Source organism: Lissotriton helveticus, chromosome 1_2 (genome assembly GCF_964261635.1).
Source record: "Lissotriton helveticus chromosome 1_2, aLisHel1.1, whole genome shotgun sequence".
Classification (NCBI taxonomy): Eukaryota; Metazoa; Chordata; class Amphibia; order Caudata; family Salamandridae; genus Lissotriton; species Lissotriton helveticus.
Genome location: NC_136058.1, coordinates 164,626,624 through 164,645,263, shown reverse-complemented (window position 1 = coordinate 164,645,263; position 18,640 = coordinate 164,626,624). Strand labels below are relative to the sequence as shown.

At 45.8% G+C, this 18,640-nt stretch overlaps 1 protein-coding gene across 2 annotated transcripts in view; it reads left to right on the top strand.

Annotated features, from left to right (window-relative positions):
• ECHDC2 (enoyl-CoA hydratase domain containing 2) overlaps positions 1–18,640 on the top strand; it is a 164,484-nt gene that overhangs the window by 42,536 nt on the left and 103,308 nt on the right. Inside the window, exon 4 of one of the 2 annotated variants that reach the window (XM_078670527.1) lies at positions 5,652–5,738. The exons of the other annotated variant lie outside the window; for it this stretch is intronic. Coding sequence (XP_078526653.1) covers positions 5,652–5,738 — 87 coding nt within the window. The remainder of the gene's footprint in view (positions 1–5,651; positions 5,739–18,640) is intronic. 2 annotated transcript variants of the gene reach the window in all.

Below are 18,640 nucleotides of genomic sequence, written 5' to 3'. Positions count from 1 at the left end.
ACCCATCCAATAAACTTAGGATCAAAACCAAATTTAGCGAGGGCAGCCCACAAATAAGGCCATTCCACCGTGTCGAAGGCCATCGAGGCGTCAAGGGAAAGCAAAATGGCTGGCTCAGCAAGAGACTCCGCCCTCGCCAAGACACCATGGAGGCGTCGAAGATTGAGTGCAGTATTACGGTGGGGGATAAACCCAGACTGATCAGGGTGCACCAGATCGCCAATCACCGTGATCACGTGGTTTGCCAAAATTTTTGCAAGGACCTTAGGCTCTACATTCAAAAGCGAGATCGGCCGATAAGACGAACAGTGTTCCCGGGGTTTTCCGTCCTTATGGATGACCACAATGGACGCCAGTCTCTGATCTCGGGGAAGAAGCCCGAGATCACGTGACGCCAAAAACGTACGACGAAGGTACGGCGCCATTTTGTCGGGACACAACTTATACAGCTCGACTGGCAAACCGTTCGGGCCCGAAGCCTTATCACTGCGAAGTGCACGGATAGCGAGCGCTATTTCATCGGTAGAAAAATCCGCCTCCATAAGCTCCCTATCCGAATCCGACAGACTGGGCAGCGTGATATTGTGGAGCAACAGATGCGAGTCCTCCTCAGATCTGTCCGAGACCGGCGAGTACACCGTCCGAAAATGCTGGGCAAAGACCTCAACGATCTCGACCGGGTCCACCACCCGCACACCATCCATACGCTCAATAACAGGCACCACACGATTCACTCTGTCCCGTCTATCAAGCCAAGCTAGCAATTTCCCTGCCTTATCACCCACATCATACATACGTCCTTGTTGCTCACGATGCATCGTCCTAGCTGCATCAGTCACCAGAGCCCTATATTCAAACTGTTTAAGCGCCAAGGAGTGCAGACTATCAGGCGTAATTACAGATTCCATCCGTTCCTCCAACTTAGAGATATCGTTTTCAAGTCCCACCACTTCAGCATTTTTTCGCCCCCTTTCGCTGGCAATCAAAGAGAGAGTCTGGCCTCGAATCACGGTTTTACACGCCTCCCAGAGGGTCACAGGAGAGGATACTGATCCTTCATTCTCAGCGAAGAAGTAATCTACACATTTAACCACTTCCCTACTAATGGTGGGGTTACGAAGATGCCAAGGATTAATAGGAGCGACACGACCTCCGGACTCTAGCCGCACATCAATAGTGAGCCACAGTGGGGAGTGATCTGAAATCCCCTTAGCCAAATGCCTAATTTCTCTCACGGAGACCATCTGCGCCGCTGGTATAAGAATGTAATCAAGTCTCGAGAGACTACCATGGGCCCCCGAATGAAAGGTGTACTGGAGCTGTCCAGGGTGAAGTCGTCTCCAACAATCTGCTAAACCCAGTGTATCAATGAAACTGCCCAACCATAATTGCGATGCGGGGAGGGTCCTACGAGGACTGCGATCCTCTTCTCCGCTAACAACCGAATTAAAATCTCCACCCACCACCAGTATGCCATCGGGGAGCCCCAGGACCACCCCCCCCCCCAATCGGAAAACGTGGTAGACTGTAGACCAGGGGGGACATACACAGACAAAATGGAGATCGTCTTCCCCTCCCATCGACCCACGATTGCAGCATACCGTCCCCTATCATCCAGAACCTCGTCATCTACTTCTAGGGGGAGGGAGTTCCTAACCAAGATACCCGCCCCCCTCGAACCAGTGGTAAATCCGGAGTGGGCCACCAAACGGTAGCCCCTCCTATTCAGCGCTCGGCATGTGTTTCCTACCAGATGTGTTTCCTGCAGTAGAACAATATCAGGGGAGTGCCGCTTTAAGTACTGCAAAACAATCCCCCGTTTTAACCTATCTCCGAGTCCATTAACATTCCAGCTCAGCACCCTCAGCCCCCTACCCCCCATCCCAGACAAAACCCAACAGTCCCCCCGCCACAAAGCAAGCACAAAAAGGATAAAATAGCGATCAGACCAGAGCCTCGAAACAAACAAACAAGAAAAGACCCCCCACCACCCACCAATAAACCCTCAACACACAACCCCCCACCCTGCACCCCTGCGGTAGACTAAAAAGCCACCCCAACTTGCAGTGTGCCTGTCGCCCTATTAAACTAACCTACAAGAAGAGAGAGAAGAAACGTCCCCTGAGGAGCAAGAGTCCCGAATCCCCCCACCCCTGGGTATCTACAACGTATAAAACATCACTATCACAGAGCCACTGCAAAGCGTCCCATAATGGCTCATCGGCACCGACTCACTACTCCTGCTCTTCCGGGCCGCCTTCGGCACCTTTCGAACTCTCCGGATCGGCATGCTGTGCCGGCAAAGTGTCCAGCCAGTCACTGGCTATCCCAGGGCGATCGAAGAAAAAAGTACGTTCATTATACACAATCCTCAAGCGAGCCGGAAATAGCATGGCGTACTTCAGTTCCATGTCCCTGAGGCGATGTTTCACCCCGTAAAGACCATACGTTGCTTCTGCACCTCTTGAGTGAAGTCTGGATAGAAACTGACCGATACGTTTTCAAACTGGACAGGACCATGGGTGCGGGAGGCCTGCAGGATAGCGTCACGGTCACGGAAGTTAAAAATCCTGGCTATGATAGGCCTCGGGGCGGCCCCAAGCTTGGGCTTCCCACCTGGAATCCCATGAGCACGCTCCACCGCAAAAAATTTACTAAGGCCCTTAGGAGTCAAATAGTTCTGAATAAGGTCTTCCACCAAGAGATCCGTTGGCACTTCCGTAGATGTCTCCGGGACACCTATAATGCGAACGTTATTCCGTCTGGCTCGGCTCTCAAAATCATCCTGCCGACGGGCAAACGATTCTCTGGCCAAGCGAAGATCGCGGACCTCGGTCTAAAGATCCGAAACATCCGTAATCAGGCTTGCTGTTTTAACGTCCAGGGATTTGACCCGTTCATTAGTTTTCCCCAGGTCCGTCCTGATGAGGTTGATCTCAATCGCAAACGTGTCCAATTTGGTGGCAAGCGTTTCATATTGTTGACCCTTAGAAGTCTGGACACTGGCAATGGCGCCCATGACGTCCGTCAGAGTCGGCTCCTCAGTCACAGGAGAACCGTCGCCAGCTTCTCCAAGGGTCTTGCCCGGACCACCCGGGTATACCTTAGGGCGAGTGAAGCGTTCAATAGTCTGGGACTGAGCGGCTCCCCCTCGATTCGGGCCTCTGGTGTTGCGTCTCTCAGCGTCCGACCTGCCCGTCATGACGAACAGTGACCACCAAAGGGTTCTCCGAAAACTGGTCAAAATGAATCACACCACGGCAAGCACAGCAAGTCGGGAGGTCAAAAAACAACAGCCAGGGTAGAGTCAGCGACGAAACCAGGGCAGCAGCATCCGTCAACAATGAGTCGGCACCCACGATGACCAAAATCGAAACCGAAAGTACACACAGGGGCAGCGGAGGCGTCACTCCAGCCGTTGTTGTTCGATTGCCACCTGGGCACCTCGGGAACTCAAGCCCCCGGATGGTCGTCACCGTAGGCCTCAAATTGCAGGGAGCAGCAAGTCCAGTTCCCGGCAGCCAAATCAAATTCCGAAAAATGCTTTTAATATCAGCAGGGCATCAGCAAGAAATACCCGTCGACCAATTCAGGATTAATGTCAGGATAGACGAGGGTGGCGGAAGGGGTCTCGGGAGCCCTCTGCTCACGCGTCCATCTTGGATCCGCGCGTAGCTCCTCCTGTACCACCTCTTCTTAAGCTCATCCAGTGACCTGTGTGTCACGCCCACAGCGTTCACATTAGCAGCTATCCCAAGCCAGATTCGACGTCACTCCACCTCCGGCACCCTCCTGGAGTCCTTCCCAAATAGTTTGGAGTGGTTATCAACCACTCCCTCAATCAGGTGCTCCAACTCCTGCTCAGAGAACTTGAGCTTCCTCTTGCGCCCGGTGTCACTGGGCCCTGGTGCTGGCTCCTCTGGCATTGCTGCAGTCACAAATGGGTTGGATTTACAAGTTTGGAGGTGTCCTGGAAGGAGCTCTGTTCAGCTGCAGCCTCGTGATCAGCCTCACAGTTCTGAATGGGGGTGGGAACTGCCTGCTTCCTGGTTGTGATGTCATCACTGTGCTCGAAATGCGACTTCCCGTTTTTGCGATCTCGTTACTTGCGAAATCGCATTTACCGCTATTTGCGCTATCGCTAAATCGACACGGATTTTTAGGGTAATTGCGATTTTCTAGCGATTTTAGTAAGTCGCTAACGCTTTTTGCGGCCGTGTGCGAATCGCTTTATTTTCTCGCTAACTATGATGAATGCCGATCTGCGCTTTTCAAATAGCGATTCGCTGTAAATCGCTATTTGAGAATCGCAGATTGTCTTTTTCATGAATCAGGCTGTTAGTCACCATATCACCTCAGTACCTATGGGTCCAAATCCAGACTAAGTGATGGTGCTTTACCTGCCCTCCTTACCTTCCAGAGTGACCAGTAAGTTGGCACCCCAGAACACAACATTCTGAATCCTCTCCGGAGTCGCGAAAACCTTTCTCGCACCCATACGCTTCCCCAATAAACAGAAATGAGACCAGAAGAAAGCTCACAATATTTATTTCAGCTATTGTGTTCTTTCATGAACGTATACAAGTGAACAATGCAATTAGCATAATTAATATACTGTACACAATGAAAGGCCGGTAATAGCGAATGACAGATCTGCCTAAGCCCTTTCTCACTTTGCGAGCACAGTGATATGTTGGAGATCTCTGGGATTAGTGCCTTACGGTCATAATCAGTTGGTCTACATCTCAGGCTTGCAGCTCTTTCATCTAAGGACCTTTTCTCTGCAAGCCTCGCTCCTCTCTCTTTATACAACGACATGTCTCGGCTTATATGATAAGAATTATCTGTTTTAAAAACAGCGGCTGGATTTCTCTGATATATCTAGATGTTATTGTCAAAAACAGGGCACAATGTTGTTTGGCCTTGCACAAAATTTTTCAGACTGAATCCCAGCAGAAAAGCTTAATAACGAAACGTGTAGCCTATTTAAAAAAAACAGTGTGGCACCAAAACAAGCGTGTTACTCCATAACATGCGGAAAGCAAAAGCGGCCTACTACGAGTGCAGTTAAGTTCCCATAGGGGAAAAACTACAGATTGCCCTACAGGGAACTCACAACACCAGCACTCTACTTCCAGGGCTTATGATTGAGGGGCTCCTACTTCGTATGTCTCTTTCCAGTAGCTACCAGCTATTCTCTGGGGTTGAAAGCTCCAACCTATAAACTTGGGGCTGATTAAGTGTATGGCAAGTTGAACTACTGCCTGGAGTACACTTTTTTAAATCATACTCTTGCATGCCTCTGTGAAAATGCACTGAAACTTCCAACTCTCAGATAGTAAAAGTGTAAACAGGGCACCGTCCTTTCTGCTTGTACTAATTGTATATGAATATTCTCCAAGTATTCCCAATTTATTCGCAGTTTCGAGCCAATTCGCAAAAGCCTGTAAGGGTACGTAAAAGGGTACTGCAGGATTACTACTTTATGAACAACACGTGCCTTTCCGAATTGGTCTCTTTGTTTTTCCTTCTCTGATAAATAAGGAGGAGAACTACATGTGTCAAGGCAGAGAGGGGAGATAAAATAAATCACAAATAAATCATCATTTTCTATACATTTTGTAAAAGAAAAATGTTTTTTCTTGTATTAGGTGCTGATTTAAAAGAACGGGCACGGATGAGCAATGAAGAAGTTGGACATTTTGTTCAGAGGCTCAGAAAATTGATGAATGAGATTGGTAAGTACTGGAACTCTAACTGTGCAGGGCACAAATGGTGATTTTGAATGCAAATCCTCATCTAGATACCCTCAGTTTGATTTATAACAACGTTTCCTATGTGCTTTTCCTCCTCATAGTGCTGCTGCTTAACTTGGTGAGTTGTTTTTATTTTTGAAGGGTCCTTTCAAGTTCAAACCTACTTTACGTGAAGGCTATGCTAGCCACAAGGCACAAATACAGTAACAATAATTTGCTTTGTTTGTGCAGTTTTTTAATTTCTAAGAGCTGTAAATTGCAGAGTTGCTGCTATTCAATTTAATGATACCCAGATTATTTATGCTGGTAGGATGAATGTCTGCATAGGCTTTGTAAGGTTTCAAACTCAAGACCTGCAAATCGCACAAGCGCTTAACTCACTTAGCCATCTTGCTGAACTAAAGATTATGAACTAAAGATTATTAACAGAAAAACATTTAGTTTTACTGTGAGTAAATCTCCTTTCCTTAACACATTTTACACCAACTCATTACATTATTAAAATAGTCTGAAAAATTGTGAACTCTTTTGCTACCCATCATAAGGAATTTTTTTAAGCGATGTAACTTGTTATTCATTGTGACTCAAACAAATTTGATTAATGAATTAAAGTCCAGAATTACATAGCACTCAATTCTTTCCTTGGGTGCCAGACATCCCAAGCCCTTTAGACCATAATCCCTGTCATTTTTGAAAAGTAAAACAACAGAACCTTTATTTGAATTGCATACCCTTGATCGCCCTTTGTTTTTATGTCCAAGTAAATAAATGAGAGTATAGTAAAAAATTAAGCCATTATGGCACTCCTGCTGATCTGGAGGACAAGCTCACCATCAGTGCCGGACTGGCGTGGCGGGCACCCGGTGATTCCCCGGTGGGCCGCAAGGGTGGGGGCTGGTTTTGGGTCCCAGATAGGCCGTTTTTGTTACCGGGGCCTGTAATATCGGCCCTCTGTAACAAAATCAGCCGTAACTGACCCTTGCAAAGAGTTCGGCCCCACCCCCTTAACCCCCCCGGGGGAGGGCCGCGCAGTTTGCCAGGGCCAGTTTCGGTTCCCAGTCCGGCCCTCCTCACCATCTCCACACCCATGGCCAGAACACTAGGAGACTGGAGACAAAGAAGTGTAAAAAAGGGGAAAAAAACAAAAAAACAAGGTATCAGGCCTTTTCCATTTATCCAGGATCTGGAACAACATACCTGTATCAATCCGGAACAACCCAATGCTGCTTCAATATGAGTAAGACTTGAAGAAGCACCTCTTTAAACCACAAGACACTACAAGGCAGTAACACTACAATAATCACCTAACTCTCCTTTTACTCGTTGACTTTGTTTGTTTTTGACCTTTGAATAGTGCTCCTCTGCCTTTGCCTAACTTTTTACGATAAACACATCTCATACATATACACCAGAGAAGGAAATAAGTATGTTTGCTCTTTCATCCATATTGTTTGATTATGGATCACTTGAATGGTGGGAACCAATGTGGGGAACAATGACCACTGGCAGTGTTTTCCATTAGCCATGTGGGTCACTTAAACAAGAAGCACAGATGAATTGGTACACCATAAGTTTGTAGTGATATAATTTTTACATTTTAAGACCTCACCAGTGGGAAGACGCATATCCAATTCTTATCGTGTTAAATCCGTATGATCCTTCAAACAGGCAATTTAACTAGGTTAGACACTAATACAATATTTCTAAGACCTATTTAAATCAAATTGTTATACCTCATGGTTGTTTATTTTTCGACCTCCTCAACAGATCATGTACATTTGCTCAGCGATTTTTTTTAAATATCTGCACCTTTTTGTTTTGGTGTCATTTATTTAAAAATTACTCTTGAAGTATCTTCAGCTAGAGGTGTAAGTGCTCTTAGTAAGGTTATAGATGTGCAACTTTGCAATAATGAATCTTCCTAATCAGGTATGTGAAACCATCTATCTTGGTAGAGCTCCAGGAAGGATATACATATTAATAAAAAGAGGGGGCAAAAACATTATCGGAAGGCACACATATAAGGAGTTTATTAATGTCTTCAGATTATTTTTTTTTTATATTTCTTTTTATTGAAAAATTTATATAAACAGCAAGGCAAAGAAATATATTACATACAGTACCGAGTCCAAGATAGGGAAGGAAAAGCAATACAACGAAATCAGCAATCAATGTAGGAGAGGGGGAAGGGGGGGGGGGGAGAGGGACAGGGCAGAGTTAAAGCATATATAGTACAGTAGTGGAATGCAGGTTTAGGGGGAAAGTGGGACATCCGGGATATCCACTACAGGTGGTGTACATATATTTCCACGGTAACCATTCCAGGGTCCCCACACTCTACACCACTTCCGGGGTCGGCCCCGGGCCAGGTACACTATCTTTTCCCTGAACATGCACCAGTCCATGTTTTCCTTCCATGCCACAACCGTAGGTGGCCTCGGGGACCCCCACAATTGAGCAATAGCTCTCTTAGCAATCATGGCCCACAGGGTCACCCACTGTGTCTGAGCTACACTGTGATCCTTAGGTTCTCAAACATTCAGTAAACAGCGTCTAGCCTCCGGTAAGAGGGCGATTCCCGTCACCTCATTCATTACATCATGTACCTCGCTCCAGTAGGTCGCGATCTCACGACATTCCCAGATAATATGGAGGAATGTCCCCACCTGCCCACCTCCTCGCTTACACAGACCATCCTCAGAAAAACCCATGTGGACCAAACGAGGGCCCGTGACATAAATTCTATGTAGAATCTTAAGTTGAACCAACCGGAGTCGAGCTGGGATTGCGACCTCCCTAGGAGAGGAGATCACAGATTGCCAGTCCTCCTCATCCAGTTCAAGGCCGTCACGGGTCCACAAATCTCGAAGATGCAATAGGCGGTCCGATCTATCATTGATTAGTTTTTTATAGACTAGGGAGATGGTGCTATCCAGCACATAGCCATCCAACAATCTGTCCTCGAGTGGAGACGACTCCGGAATTACCTCCCCAACCGGGAAAACCGACCGCAAAGCATGCCGAACCTGGATATAACAGAAGTATTCAGAGCTACTTAGTTCAAACTCCTCTTGCAACAACTCAAACGATTTAACCTGACCCTTAACCCAGAGGTCTCCCACCTTACTAATACCAATGAGGTCCCATTTATTGAACCCCTTGGTATTCCACAGTTTGCCAAGTTTATCAGAACCAAAAAGCGGGGTCGCCCGAGTGAAATGATCCGTCCATCTGTCGCGCTAGTCGCGTCCTGCCACAGGCGTACTGCTATCCTCGTAGGTCCCGACAAAGTCTTGACCACGATTTAGAATATTGCGCCCTATAGTAGTTGCCACCGGGCAGAAGCCACCTATCCATGGCAAAGGCGGGGTTCAAGTCGGGACCATACATGCTATGATTAATAGCTCCCAATTGGGACGCCCAATAGTATCGTTTTATATCCGGGAGAGCAATACCCCCATCGTACCACGGAAGCGTCAGCTTAGCAAGCGAAATACGAGGTCTACCATCCCATATCAATTTCCTTTGAAGACCTTCAATTGCTCGAAAATAGCTAGCAGGAACAATATAGAAAGTGTTCTGAAGAGCATAGACAAAACGAGGTAAAGACATCATTTTAAAGAGGGCAGCACGACTGAGCGGTGAAAGTGGAAGCTTACGCCAACCCGCAACATCTTGCTTCAATCTTGACAAAGGCTGAAGGAGATTCTGGTCGTAAGGAACTGCAGGGTCCAATGAAATATAAATACCGAGGTATTTAAACCCTGTTTGCGCAATCCGGATGGGACAGTTACGTGGGAGAAGAGGGGCGTCACCCGAAAGGACGTATGAATAGGATTTCGGCCAATTAATAATGAGGCCTGAGTTCCTACCAAATAAGTTCAAGACATCACATAATACTATCAAAGATTTTCGTGGCGAAGTCAGATACAATAAAATATTGTCCGCATAAAGCGAGATACGATCTTCAAATTCAGAGGACCACCGAATACCCTTCATCGAGGGCTCCCATCGGATCCACGCGGCGAGGGGCTCGAGGGCCAGGGCGAACAGGAGTGGCGACAAAGTACAACCCTGACGAGTCCCCCTCTTGAGATCAAACGGAGCCGAGACACGGCCATTAACAACAATTTGCGCGAGGGGGTCCTCGTAGAGCAACCTAACCCAACCAATAAAACCTGGTCTGAACCCAAACTTAGCCAACGCGGCCCATAAGTATGACCATTCCACGGTATCGAAGGCCATCGTGACATCCAATGACGCCAAGATGGGCCGGCTCACGCAACGTCGATGCTCTCGCGAGAACACCATGCAGACACCTGAGATTTAGGGCGGTGTTCCTATGCGGGATGAAACCGGATTGATCCGGATGTATCAGCTCACCAATAACAGTGATCAATCTATTCGCCAGGACCTTTGCCAGAATCTTAGGTTCGGCGTTCAGAAGGGAAATGGGACGGTACGATGCACACTTGTCTCTGGGCTTCCCCTCCTTGTGAATCACCACTATGGTCGCTAAACGCTGATCACGGGGGAGAGAGCCACACTCCCGAGACTCCAAAAACATATCTCGCAGATAGGGAGCAATTCTATCAGGTTTCAACTTGTAGAGATCAATAGGTAGGCCGTTGGGACCCATCGCTTTCCCCGAACGCAGGGAACGAATCGTTAGAGCCACCTCATCAGCTGTTATTGCAGCGTCCATTTGTTCCCTATCAATGTCAGAGAGACGCGGCAAGGAAATATCCCGTAACAAGAGATGTGAGTCCTCCTCCGGTCTATTCGATACAGAGGAGTACACCGCCTGGAAATGATCCGCGAAGTGCTGAACGATCTCTGTAGGGTCAGAAACCCGAGTACCACTAGCCGTCTCAATCACAGGCACCACCCGACTAGCTCTATCCTTCTTATCCAACCACGCAATTAATTTACCGGCCTTATCCCCCACATCATATAGGCGTCCCTGCTGCTCTCTACTCATGGCCTTAGCTGCGTCAGTGACCAAAGCCCTGTATTCGAGTTGCTTTAGTCGTAATACATGCGTCGCAGTACGGGTGACCCCCCGCTCCAGATCAAGCTCCAAGCCCGCTATCTCCGTCTCAATCTTAACCACATCCTCATCTCTCTGTTTCTTAACACCCACTATTAATGACAGGGCCTGACCCCTAAGGACGGTCTTTAAAGCCTCCCAAAGAGATACAGCCGAGGAAACCGAGCCCTCGTTCTCCAGGAAATACTGGTCAAGAGATTTTACCAAGGCCATACGAGTTTTGGGGTTTCGGAGGTACCAGGGGTTGATCGGGGCCACCCGGCCCTCGGCCTCAGAGCCCAGCTCCATCCGCAACCACAAAGGAGAGTGATCGAAATACCACGGGCCAAATGTTTAACCTCGGTGACGGAGAGGGCCTGCGCCACCGGTACCAATACATAGTCAATCCTGGAAAGGCTACCGTGTGCACCAGAATGGAAAGTATACTGCTGCTGTGCTGGGTGCAACATTCTCCAACAATCAACCAGACCCAGGGTATCTAGGAAATCAGATAACCAGTTTTGTGCACCTCTCAGATCCCTGGGTGGGTGCCGATCTACCATACCAGAAACCACCGCCTTAAAATCACCACCTAAGAGCAATGATCCCTCGGGGAGAGCTAGGATAACCTGCCCCAAGTCTGCGAAAGTGGTCGACTGCAGGCCAGGTGGAATATACACAGAAACCAGGGAAATGGTCCGGCCCTCCCACCTACCCGTAAGAGCAACATAGCGCCCTCTTTCGTCGAGGACTGTGGAGTCAATTTCAAGTGGGAGAGAAGTCTTGATCAGGATACCCACCCCTCTGGAGCCAGAGGAGAACCCAGCATGTGCAGCCAAACGGTACCCCCTCCTGTTCATAGCACGACAAGTATTGCCAATCAAGTGCGTCTCCTGAAGGAGGACTACATCTGGGGAGAGACGCTTCAACAGCTGCAACACTACACTACGTTTTATCCGATCCCCCAGACCATTTACATTCCAACTCATCAATTTCAGCCCTCTACCCCCATCCCGAAAAAGAAAGAGGATCCAACCCTGGGTAGAATACAGCACCTCGTTCAAACTAGACATGAATACATTGCCTTGCAAAGAAACACACACAGTCCCCAACAAAACCCCCCGGCAACATCCCGTTACAACACCCCCCACCCTGCACCCCTGCATAATACTAGAAAACCACCCAAACTTACAGTGTGCCTGTCGTCCCCCCATCTAACTAAGCTACAAGAAGAAACACTGAGGAGGAAATAGACCCGCTACTGACCCCGCAACCCCCAAAATGTATATCAAGTCAATTGTCAGGATTATCCAACCACAGTTGGAGGCCAGCAAGAGACCTCAGGATACCATCTGCCGGAACTTATTCCTGTTCTGTCGGTCCTCCCTCCGCTCCACCAGACTGTTTCTCCGATGGAGGCTGATTCGATAGAGTGTCAAGCCAGTCAGCCACCACCTCTGGACGATCGAAAAAATATGTCCGCTCCGCATGTTCAATTCTTAACTTGGCCGGAAAAAGCGTGGCATATTTGAGGCCCATGTCTCGCAATCTTCTCTTCACACCCATGAAGCCAAGTCTTTGCCTCTGGACCGATTGGGTGAAGTCCGGGTAGAAGCTGACAGTGGTGTTTTCAAACTTTGTAGGGCCATTCATCCGTGAGGCCTGCAGGATAGCGCCCCTGTCTCGAAAATTGAGGATTTTGGCTATTATAGGCCGCGGCGGGGCTCCCAGCTTCGGTTGGCCACCCGGAACTCTGTGGGCATGTTCGATCGTAAAGAACTTACTCAGTCCCTTAGGTGCAAGATGGCGAACAATTAAGTCCTCAACAAAGAGGTCAGCTGCCGGATCCTCCGCTTTTTCCGGGACCCCTATGATACGGACATTGTTCCGGCGAGCCCTCCCTTCATAATCCTCGAAACGACGTATAATGAGATCGCTGTTGGTCTTCAAGCGACGGACATCTGTCTGCAGATCAGTGACATCACCCATCAGACTGGATGTCTTAATGTCCAAAGATTTACCTTTCTCATTAGTTTTGCCCAGATCTGCACGGATCAGATTGACATCAATCGCCACAGTGTCAAGTTTATGTGCGAGAGCCTCAATTTGGTGTCCTCTTGAGGACTTGATGCCATCAATTGCGGCCAGGACATCTTGCAAAGTCGGTTCGGTCGCCGAAGCAGGTGGTTCCCTCGTGCCAGCTCCACCGGGAGAACCCTTAACCTGGGTATAGCGATCCATACTGTTAGATTGAGTAGAGCCACCCCGCCGAGTGTTCTTAGGTTTCAGCCTGTCGCCCTCTGGCTTACCCGCCATTAGGGTAAATGGGCCAGCGTGATTCGATGAAATAAGGCAGGAAAATGGCGACCCCTGGCCACCTCGGGCAAAAACAGCCCCAGCCAGAGGGCACAAGTCGAAAGTTCTCCAAATCCGGCCAAAACAGTCAGAATCGCATTCGTGGGTGACCAGACAGTTGTCTGTGGGCACAGGGGTAGGCTCGTTCCCAGTCACAGGTCACTTCGAAGTCAAAACCGAAAGTGAAACCAATCGGACTGGTCGTACCAATCCCCTTAGGCCGATGTTGTTCAATTACAGCTCGGGTAGCATGGGCACTCCACAGCCGGGCATCACGGAGGCATAGTCCGCAATCTTGAAGGCACCGTAACTCCGGCTCCCGGGGTCCGATTAAAAATCAGAATGCAGATTTTGCCTCACGCGTGGTTCGTCTTCACGAGAACATCGATGAAGAACAGGATATAAGACAGGATAGATGCGGGAGGTTGCGAGGGTCTCGGGAGCCCTAAGCTCACGCGGCCATCTTGGTTGCGCGCGAAGCTCCTCCTGAATGTCTTCAGATTAGGGTCAATATTCTGTTGCACTTGTTGGGCTAAGACACTGATTCCATTTATCAATCCATAGGCGCCCAATTACTGAATTATGAATAACAAAGCCAGTATAGAGCAGTTTGTCATTGTTGATGATCTTTTATACAGCGAGAAGGTGCTCTTAGCAAAGAGTATGCCTCAAGAGTCATGCAGTGTCAACAGTCTATGATTTTTTTAAATTAATTTTTGGATCCCTTTTATGAATTATATAAAAATGTATTTTTATGACACAGCTATGTTCAGTACGAGAAAGAAAAAACGGAAGTTTGATTCCAACAACTATTGCAGTGTTGTCTTCTAAAAGTCTTGAAGGGCCATGTCCACTTCAGACTCAGGAACATCACATATAATTCATCTACTTTGTATTATATTTATGGAACTCTTTTTAATATGCAGGTGTTAGCCTGCAAATCTATTGTGCATCTGCCCTCAAGGACTTATGTTGGAAACCCATAAGTTATACCACATTTGCAATCCCAACAGATCCAGGGCTCTTTATTTGTTCAAAGACCCTGATGGCATTAATAAAACTCATTCTAACATAGACTGGAAATGCATTTCGTTAAAATAGATACATTTATAGATACACACTTCTCTTAGAGATATTGCGTTCAGTTTCCTTGCAGCATTATGTTACAAGGGAAATTCGAATGGAATTAGTAACATTACTCACAATTTATCACAGGTGGTTGACACTACCAGGATTTATAGCATACATCCGATGCTGTGGCATTCATCAACAGCTTCTTTTTGACACCAGAGTGCGTCTTTTAATATTTCATCAAGTTTTTTTATTGTCTGGCAAAATCTTTAACGCTGCCACAGATTACTTTTTTTTTAACGGATTGCGTGTCATAAACTCACAGTATGGAAATTTTTAGCAATATTATTGTAAACTTGCTGAATTCCACTTGCATTATGAGGTGTACTATCTAGGTTTACCCCATCACTTATCATAGGAATTTTCCAAAAAGGAATGGACTGAAGACAGAGGGCCCACTCTTCAAGGAAGTAGCAACTCGGCACTCGAAAATGTACACCTATGTCCGAGTGTAGATTTACTACTTTTGGAAATGTAGAAATATTCCAGGCAATATACATGGAATGGTGCACCAGATGCATGATTTCAGGTGGATTCCTAGAAAGTTCATGTGATATTTCAATTGGGATCGAATTTCTGCTGTGCAGAGCTCTCCTTAGTGGAGAAATCTGAAGCAGGCAAATAGGATCTTGTGTGCAAACAGATATTTTAATTTCCACCTAATCCCCACACCATCTGGGGGTGATTTATTTCCAACCTTGAACATTGATATATGCTAGCACTGTGCTGGAGTAAAAATCCAACCCTTTTCATTCTGAAAAAGGGAAATGTGAATGCCCACAGATAGTTGTTTGTGGGTGTTCCCAAACTTACAAAGTTCGCCAACACATGGAATGCTTAATACACCCATATTCACACCCAAAAAGTGAGAGTTATAGGTGTGGAGTTGTCTGCACTAATGGCTGAGATCTCGATGCATTTAAATGGGCTTATGCCAGGCAAAAATCCCATTTGTGAATTCTTCAAAGGTGTAAGTAAGTTTGATTTTGTCATAAACTAACTTTTATGACTGAATTTACTTTTATGTATTAGACCCTAACTGTGTTTACTTCTGAGCAATTTTTCTTCATACAAGCATTTTCACTTTAAACAACATTAAACAACATTTAGTAAGATGGTTGCAACCGTTGAACTAAAATACCAATTTATGATTTCAGGTCTAGGTCTATGTTATGTCGCCTTATTTGTCTTTACCTTTAAGGCTTTTGCCTCGAGGTAGGAATGTTATGATGTTATGTAGAATGCTGATCTTTAGAACTGAGGGGCGGTTGCAGAGGAGTAGGGCTGAATAGTGGCTGCTCCCTGGCGCTCACCTGTATTGGATTAATTCTCGCAATAAAGCTGGAAACTACATTTAAGACTGTGCATATCATTACAATTGGCGACGATGGAACATGGAGAAGGACCCAAAAAGCATTAGAACGATTAATTGAGGAAGCCGACAAAAGAATTACTGTTGTGGAGGATCGTTTGACAGTAATAACAGCGGAATCACAGAATCTGATGGCAACAGTGAATCGGCGGTAAGCGGAAGCGATTAGAGCAACGTACCTCTTGTTAAAAGAGTTTTAAATTGATTTACGCACGGTGCCTGCTGAATCTCTAGTGCTGCATCTTATGAACAGCCGGTGAGATTCCATGCGGGAAGTGCGCGAGGCAGCAAGCTGACTGTTGAAGCTCTTCTGGATCGCGGTGGATATGACGCTGTGGCGCAGGGTCACGCAACGTAACCTTGCGCGGCGGCCATTTTAGTTAAGTGGAAATATTAATTTGAAGCAGAGACGCGAGAGTGTACACAGCCGAGACGCTAGGGTCTGTACACTGTGAAGGAATATGTTTTGTGGCTAATTTGTAAGAGAAAACGAAGAGAAAACAAAGGAAATACAGGTGAGCTTGTCGGGGAGTAATGAATTTTATACAGAGGAAGAGACGGTTTAAAAAAAAAAAAAAAGAGAGGAGAGGTTTATGGAGAGAGGAGACTCGAGTGGAAATATTGTTGAAGACAATTATACAGAGAATACAGAGGGGAGAATGACACAATAGAATTTCAGTATAAGTGCTACTCAACCATTCCTGGCTACTGGTACCCAACCAGAAATAAAATGGATCGAGTGGAAAGACTATTTTATAAATTACATAGAGGCAGTTGATGAGGAAAAGAAAATGAAACCGGAACAAAAGAAAATAATTTTATTACATTCTTTAGGAGCAATTGGTCTAAAAACTCATTCTCGCATGAGTAAAGTGGAAGATGTTAATCTGAACATTTTTGGAAACTGCATTAGTAACATGGATAAATATTTCGCACCTAAGGTGTGCATGGGAGTGACTAGGCACAAATTCTTTCAAAGGAAGCAGAGTAAAACAGAGACGGTTGATGAGTGGATTGATGACTTGAAGAAATTAGCGATTGATTGTAAATTCGGAGCTCTTCATGATGAATTGATACGGGACCAACTAGTAATGCATAATAATAATACGACGTTACAGGATAGACTATGGGTGAATGGCGATGCGCCATTAGAGGATGTGTTAGCCATTATGAGAAAGGTAGGGAAGATGTTCTAATGTGGTTAAAGAAACTGAACATGAAAAAACCTCGGGCGCAATTTGCAAAATTCTACCACAAAACAGGGCCCAAACAAGGTATCAACAGAGTTCACAGGGAAGATGGAATAGTCAACCAGCAAGATTTCAGAAGAAAGATACTAGAGGAGAAGAAAGAAGATGTTATCGTTGTGATAGCAAAGAACACTTAGCTTTTAGTAGGACCTGCCCTGCTATTAATAAGAAATGTGGAATTTGTGGGATGGTTGGGCACTTTTCAAAAATGTGCCGCAAACGTAGCAATGTAAAATATGTTTGGGATGAAGAAGAAGTAGTTGTTGAAGAGGATGATGAAAGTTTGGAATGGGTAAAGAATGTGAGAGGTAATTATGTCATCAACATATCAGATGAGGCTTTAGAAGGGAAACCTTTATGAAAGGTATCTTTTGGTGGTGTGGTGGTGGAAGTATATGCAGATTCGGGATCTCCTTACACTATTGTAAATGAGGAGGTTTGGAAGAAATATTTTTTAGGAAAAATTGGGGATCAATTAAGAGTATCAGATATTTGTCCAGTAGGGTATACAGGGAAGAGAATTGAGATGCTGGGTTACAGATGGCTCACATTTTTATTTAAAGGAAGGAGCACAAGGGGAAAGTTATACGTGTCTAAAGTGGGACCATCAGTTTTGGGGTGATGGGATCAGAAAAATTTAAGTATTATTTTGGATCCCAATAGTGAAGAAAAGGTGTTAGTTATGGATGACGAGAGCAAATTGAGTGATGTTTTGAACAAAGAATTTCCGGGAGTGTTTGGTACAGTGTTGGGAAAGTTAAGGGGCTTTGAACACAAAATACAACTCAAAGCCAATGCACAACCAAAAGTACACAAAGTTAGACCCATCCCAATGTTAATTAGAGATGAGGTGAAAGGAGAGTTACAAGGACTGTTAAGTAAAGGGATCATTGAGGAAGTGGAAGCCTCTGAGTGGATCGGTCCTATTGTCGTTGCACGGAAATCCAACGGAAAGATCCGTTTATGCATAGACTTACGCCATCTTAATAACAACATTGTTATAGAAAAATTTCCTTTACATAAGATCAACGAGATGGTGTCCTCATTTAAAGGTGCAACATGGTTTTCAACCATAGACTTATCTGCTGCTTACCATCAAGTAGAATTAGAAAGCGAGTCTAGGTATTTAACAGCCTTTATCACACCCTTCGGGTGTTATCAATTTAGACGAATGCCATTTGGGTTAGCGTCGGCTGCGGCGGTATTTCAGAGATTGATGTATAGGTTATTGGGGAACATGGATATGATTGCATTTTTTCAAGATGACATTTTGGTGGCAGCTAAGGACTAAGTGGAACATGACTCTAAGTTAAGACAAGTTTTGAGTGTTCTAGATAAGGCAGGACTTACAGTAGAGTTATCAAAGTGTAAGTTCTGCAAAAGAAGTGTATCTTATTTAGGGCACATCATAAGTGAGGAAGGAGTGAAACCAAAACCGGCATTGATTGAAAACATTGTGAATTCAGGGGCACCGAGTACTAAGGAGGTAAGAGCGTTTCTGGGTATGGCAGAATATTGCGCAAAGTTTGTGAAAAATGTTGCGTCAAAAGTATTTAATATTCGGAGTTTGCTTAAGAAGAATATGAAATTTGTTTGGACAAAAGAGTGCCAGGATGAATTTGATAAGATTAAAGTGGATTTACAGAGTGTTGATGCTTTAGCAAGTTTTGATCCTAATGTTGAATGTTTATTAACAACAGATGCGAACGATAAGGGTATAGGTGCAGTATTATCCCAGAGAGATTCT